Here is a 6842-nt window from a genome sequence, read left to right as displayed (position 1 = left end):
TTGTTTTGTATGGAAAACTCCATGTGTAAAAAAAAAAAAAAAAGAAAAAAACACCCCCGACTAAAGCATGTTTTTTGGGTAGAAGCCTGGGTTTGTTCTCACTGTGTGTTTGTGTTCCACTTAACAACTGTGTGCTTTTCTTCCTCAATGCCTTCCATTGGCTCCCCTGTCACTAGAGTGAGTATCCGTTGCTTTTTTCACACTCCTAAATACCAGTTGACTACAGTTGAATCTAATAAAACAAGAGGACAGCAGCGACTTCTAGAAATAGACGATTGAATGCCTGCCTTTAAGTTTTTTGGGGAATTAAGATTAAGCATTGATGTTTACCACATGCCACTATTGTGAATGTCACTGTGTGCTGTTCCTTTCACCCCTCTGACACTTGCTTATAGTCACAATACCTACTCTTGATAGTGTCATAGAAGATTTTAAAATGTGAATTGCTCTTTTTTTAATAGTGTTTTATACTAACAGTTTTTCTCTCTTTGTTTTAGGTTGGCTCGCATAAAAGCTTTGCAAAATTTTAAAGAGTGGACTTGAAGGCTGGAGTCGTCCTGCCGTCCAGCATGTGTGCTCACTCTTAACTTTACACACCTCAGACACCATGATGACCAGCAGTGTGTGTGTGTACCCTTTGCACAGACAAAAAAAAAAGGGACATGTTTTCACAGTAATAAGACCAAATACATAAGGGTATACTTAAAAGTGGTTTGGGCTGGAAACGCATTCCTTTTACCCACATGCACCACGAATACACACACACACACACACACACACACACACACACACACACACACCCCACGCACACACACACACACACACACACACACACACACTCTCTCTCTCTCTTACACTTGTACCTCTGTGTGCAGATGCTATATGACACGATTCCAGTTTTGTGTGTGGGGAAGTTTTCAACACCCTCAATGTTCCTCCTTGCATGAAGAACTTGTCTCCAACTTCCATGGTAGCTTGTCACGTAGAGAATCTTTAAAAACACTGGGTTGAGTGGTCTTAGCTGTACATCAGTGTACAAAAACATTCATGCATGCGTTTCAGCTGTATGTAGGCTTTGCGATTTGTATTTATAGATTCTAATGTATAATAATCGAATGACATTTTAAGATGGATATATCGCAGATATTAGGAAATCACTGTTTTTATTGTAACGGTTTGGGTTATTTGCACAATATAAGATGTGGAGAAATGACTCATGAACTTGACTGTGCTCTACTTGAGTTAGATAACTTTTTTTTTACTTTAATTTTTCCCTTTTAACTACTGTAGGCCGATCACTGATCCATTTACTTAATGATGAATTAGTCCTTTGCAATGAGGACAACGGACTGACACTTTGATTCATTGGTATTTTTTGCAATACAACAGTGTTCTGTTTTCTTATTGCCTCTGCTATTATTATTACTATTATTATTATTATTATTATTACTGTGTCCTTATCAACTGCTGTAAAACTGTGATCTAATGTGAGGGGGCTTGTGCAGTCCCCTCAGAGACACCTGGTCGAAGAACAATATTAACCATATGTAAGAAGACGATCATTATTGATGACTAATGATGATTGTACATGCATTACTGAGGTTGTGGTTTCAGGTAAATAAAATAATATAGTATTTGAATTGTGACCTTTTTTTTTTTATTGCAGTGAAGTGAGTTATATGTTTCTGCATGCCCAATGATTTCATCCAGTTATACACAGTCTTCTATAGGTTTACAAATAAATCCATACACTGGGTTAACAGTTAAGGAAAAACTCTACACTGACATCTTCAAAGATATTTTTGTCTAAACTAGAAAAAAAAATCAAATCTAACATACATATGTTAGTCCACTGTGTGGCAGTGTTGAGTTAAAGATACTAACAGCAGTCCTTTATGTTCTGTAACACCTGCTTGACAGGTACAGCCACTAGCTTCCAGAAGGAGTAATGTGCTTACATTTTCTTTATTAGTCAGTTATAATAAAGGGTGCATTAGTGCTAATATTGAGAGTAGTGGTAGCTTCTGTATTTCTGATTACATTTTAGAAGGATATGTTGTAATACATGACTTGTAGCTTATGAGGCCGCTTGAATGTACTCCAAACCAGCAACATCACGCAAATACAGCAAAATAAAGAACCAAACGTGTGGAGATTTTTTTCCAAACCTATGACAACTGGGAAAATACATAAACCTGGGCTTCTTATGCAAAAGCCTCATTTAAAATAAACAGCATGAAAATAAGTTTGAACAGTTAAGTTGCACAGGCAGAAAATGCACCAGCACTAACAATCAGATGAGGGGTGACTCCATCCCTGCTCTGTCTCTTTAACCAGCAGGCTCACTGTCCCTGGTCCCTCCCATTCCTGCAGCCCTCCAGTGCTGCTGGCCTGAGATGGGAGCGCACACAGCAGCACCATCATCACGGCCGAAGAAACGGGATAAAGCTGGAAAAGAACATACAAAAAAAACAACAATACCACATTAGTGCCGTGTGGGGTGGAGGGGAAAAAAATGGGATAACGAAACAATTCATTTACTTCTACCGGATCCCAGCAGCTTTTTGATCGCGTCCTCTGAGGAACTCAAATGTTGTCGTCGCCTGCGTTTTGCGCTTTTTATCCATTCTCCTTGAGCGCCGCTGGTACAAAGGCGCTCGGTCCGGAGCAGCAGCACCTGGGATTACTGCCGTATGAATGGGAAAGAGTGAACGGACCTGATAAGCCCGGAATGTTAGACACAGACAGTGAGTAAGCCGCAGGATTTAAAGACTTTCTTATTTTTTTCCCCCTCTCCCCGGGAGCCGGATCGGCAGTGGCAGACTGTCATTGTGTCGAGGCTGAGAAATTAAAGAAATTCTCCTCGTGAAAAGTGGCCTTTTCTGGAATAATGCATGAGAAAGACGAGCTCTATTACAGCTTTCTTTTCCTTTTCATGCCTCACGCATTCCCAGCTCTTCCTCTGGCCGAGCAACCGGCTCCTCTTGTTCAGAATGGGATGTATTGTTGCATCTGCGCAACCCACGGCAAGTGTCAGCAATTAGACTGTGTGTTTCTGAACGGGTTACCTAAAGGCCTGTTATAAACACTGCTTTCTAACTGTAGGGGGGCCATTGTTGTCGATAAGGATTCTGTGGTGAGCTGGACTTTTAAAAAAAAAGAAAAGAAAGGGGGACTAACAGTGCGCCCTTGGCACCATTCAGCCAGTGTGTGTGTTTGTGTGAACCACAATCCGTCTCAGAGAGAAATTTGGCATAATATGGTGGAGCCGGTTGGTTTCATCGAAGCGTGGAAGGCGCAGTTCCCGGAGTCAGAGCCCCCCAAGATGGAGCTGCGTTCTGTTGGAGGCATCGAGCAGGAGCTGGAGAAGTGCAAAGCGTCCATCAGGCGCTTGGAGCAGGAGGTGAACAAGGAGCGCTTCCGCATGATCTACCTGCAGACCCTCCTGGCCAAGGAGAGGAAGAGCTATGACAAGCAGCGGTGGGGCTTTAGGAAGACTCCTCTGAACGAGGGGGTGGATGCTGCCACGCAGGGTGCCGAGTGCCAGTCCCAGCAGCCGCACATGCAGGAGACAGGTGGAGTTGGAGTAGTAGTAGGAGGTGTTGGTGGTGGAGGGTATGGTGGTTGCAGTGGGGGTGTTGGGGATAGGAGCCGTTATCAGCCTCTTGGAGATGGAACTGGCAGGTCTAAACCCAGGCCTCCACCAGCCAGGAAGTCAGCCTCCCACGGAGATGGCTTGGAGTCGGCATTCGAGGTACCCCAGCAGGCCGAGTCCATGTCCTGCGACAACCTAGATGGCCTCTCGCCGTCCAAACAGAGAAGCGGCATCTCTGTCTCCCCGCGCAGGCCCAACCTCCCGCCTCCTGACAAGGAGCTGCCCTCAGACCCCAAGGGGATGGGACTTGGCGTGGCGGCACTTAGGTCCAACTTTGAGAGGATCAAACGAGCCAACTCTCACTCTGCGGGCGATGTAGCAAAGGGCCAGGAGAAGCAGCTGCCGCCGCCGCCACCACCGTTCTACTCCAACATGGAATTCCACCACGAGAGGGGTCTGGTCAGGGTCAACGACCGTGAAGTTTCTGACAAGATCAGCACCTTGGGCAGCCAGGCCATGCAGATGGAGCGAAAAAGATCCCTTCACTCCCTCCCAGGTAACCTGGCAACGGTGGCAGGGGAGCTCCGCGCCAGGCCAGTGTATAGAGGTCGGTCCACTGAGAGCACCTGCGGCTATGATGCGGAGTATGAAGATGGGGAACCCAACCAGCGACATTCGGGGAGGGCCAATGGTGGCAAACCTCCACCCCCTCCATGGCAGCCCTCTGAGTTCCAGGCCTACTCCAGTGTCTATGTTGGTGGGGTGATGATGGGGGAAGGTGGCGGTGGAGATGGGAGAGGTAGTGGTGGAGGTGGCAGTGGCGTCACAATGAGGGACCTCGGGGGAGGGGATGACCACCTCCTGACCTGGCCGCGCCGCTCCTACTCCCCAGGGAGCTTTGAGGATGTCGGTGGAGGCGGCGGCTACACGCCGGACTGCAGCTCCAACGAGAACCTGACATCTAGCGAAGAGGACTTCTCCTCAGGTCAGTCCAGCCACGTCTCACCCAGCCCCACCACGGCCTTCCGCCGACCCTTTAGAGAGAAGAGCCGCTCGCCGTCCCAAAACTCCCAGAACTCCCAGCACTCCTTTGACAGCAGCAGCCCTCCAACGCCGCAGTCCCAGAAGCGTCACCACCGACAGCAGGGGGGCCACGTGGTTATGTCTGAGGCCACTATTGTGAGCGTTCGCAAGACCGGTCAAATCTGGCCACCTGCAGCCCATCATGACCTCGTGCCCCATGGTAGAACATCCCACGACAACAGTTTCCATGGAGACCACCTAGGTGAGTGGTGGCTGCTGTCTCTAATGTTTGTTGTAGTGGAGGGTAGGTGGGCTGGATTGCAGAGGACATTTCAGAGCTCAAACTGAAAACTGAGTATGCCTGGGTGTGTGTGCGTGTGCGTGTGTGTGCGTGTGCAGGAAGGAAAAAATGAATGAAAGCCTGAGTGAATGAGTGTAATTTAGTCATGCTGGAATTATATTGGCATCTTTTCTTTTGCATTTATAGCCTCTTCTCCACATTTTAACCACATTTGTCTTTCCTCTTTTAAACCACAAAGCAGCCAACTGTTGAAGTGATTGATTGTATGTGTGTGTGAGATATTGTGTGTGTGTGTGTGTGTGTGCAACCACGCAGGACTGAGTGTCCTTTGGATGGCCTTGTGTGGGAGACAGATGAAAGCTCCACCTCTGCTTATTCCTGGAATGTCAGTTGGGTGGGTGAACAATAAATGCGGTCAGTCTGGGTTGAAACTGCAGGTCTAGCCTTCCTCAGACGACTCCTGCGGCTCAGAGTATGGAATTCCAATCACAGGTGTCTGTCCTCCTGCCTGTCTCTCTTTCTGCCTGAAACGTGACCAGGGGAAGGAGACAATTCCCCGAAACTCTTCACCGGCTTTTAGCGCAGACCGGGACAAAAGAAATACACTCTAATCTCCACGCAATTACCCGCAGTATCCCTAACCACTAAATTGCAGCCTTCCAGCCATGGCACCTGTAATAGAACAGCAGCTTGCTAGATAGATGTGCAGCCTGGAGCTGAAGACATGGGCACTGGCTAACCTGGCTGCTAGTTTCAAGCACAACAACAGTGGAGTGTGTTGCTCAAAGAAGCACATTAGGAGGACTTAGTTTGCTCTAATCCCTCAGTAAAGTTTCCATTGTAGAGGCTGTGCCAGCACACAGGAACTCAAACCAAACACCGCTCGGGCAGTTCAAATATTTGACGTAATTTTTAGACATTGGGTGTTGTTTACCAAGGCGCGGTTTGCTGTAGTTGTGCACATTTCGCCTGTTGTCTCTCTTCAGTTTTCTGCTGCTGAAGTGAGTAGTGTTTTAGCGCCTACTGTACTGTAACAGACTTGGGACTGGCGCCCTGCCGGAGCAGACAGGCGGCGTGGTGCGGGCATCACACTCTCCGCTCCAGTGCCAGGATGAACCGGAAGGAAGGGGGACGAGGTAGTTGGCTAGATAGTGAAAGAGAGAATTGGAGTATTAGATGAGAACGCTGAGAGATAAAGAGAGAGTGTGTAAACAGAACACTGCTTTGTGTCCATAGACTAGAGGCCCCCGTACAGCGAAGTCAGAACTAATTTAATGTTTTGCTGTTGTAATATGTGATTGAGAACTAAACACATTGTCATCATTCTGGGTAGCGTTACTGTCTGAAACCCGATCCTGCTCATTGCCTAAATATCCTAAACAGGTCTCTGTGCATCTATAATTCATTTCTTTGAATAGAGCCACTGACACACTGGTCCTGGTGGAATCAACGAAAATGTTTTTCCAGACAGGATGTGATCATCAAAGTACAGGATCCCATCCTGTCCGGAGGAAAGAAAAAAACATACATATTTGCAGTGAAAGTGAAATCTTTCCTTTTAATTACCCTTCGCTCCACTGATGACCAGTAATGGGCAAACACCATCCACAGTGAAGTACAATGCAAACATTCTGAGCACTAACAGCAATTAAGATTGTGCATAGTTAGCAAACCCAGATAGTGAGTCCCCAGCAAATGGCTGGCTAATTCCCCAGCTGCTATGTTTAGGATTATCGCTGCACTGTCTGCTCTCTTTGTTTTAACATCTTTTCCACAACAGTGAGCCCTGTGGGGAGTTAGGCGAGCAGGAAGAGCAGGGACGGACATGGAGGAGGGGTGGGGTGGGGTGGTGGGGTTGCAGACGGCAATGCATTTAGTAGGATAATCTGGAATTTTGAGCATAAGAAGTAAAATGTTGGTTTA

The 6842-nt window shown here is 47.0% G+C and overlaps 1 protein-coding gene across 1 annotated transcript in view; it reads left to right on the top strand.

Moving 5' to 3' along the window:
- Positions 1 to 2386: 2386 nt before the first annotated feature.
- bcr (BCR activator of RhoGEF and GTPase) overlaps positions 2387 to 6842 on the top strand; it is an 83126-nt gene continuing 78670 nt past the window's right edge. Inside the window, exon 1 of the mRNA XM_051412698.1 lies at positions 2387 to 4880. Within this exon, the coding sequence (XP_051268658.1) occupies positions 3260 to 4880 (1621 nt within the window). The 5' untranslated portion in view covers positions 2387 to 3259. The remainder of the gene's footprint in view (positions 4881 to 6842) is intronic.

The sequence above is a fragment of the Dicentrarchus labrax genome, unplaced genomic scaffold (genome assembly GCF_905237075.1).
Source record: "Dicentrarchus labrax unplaced genomic scaffold, dlabrax2021, whole genome shotgun sequence".
NCBI lineage: Eukaryota > Metazoa > Chordata > Actinopteri > Moronidae > Dicentrarchus > Dicentrarchus labrax.
Note: the sequence above shows the minus strand (reverse complement) of the source record. Positions and strands in the feature narration are given on the sequence as shown.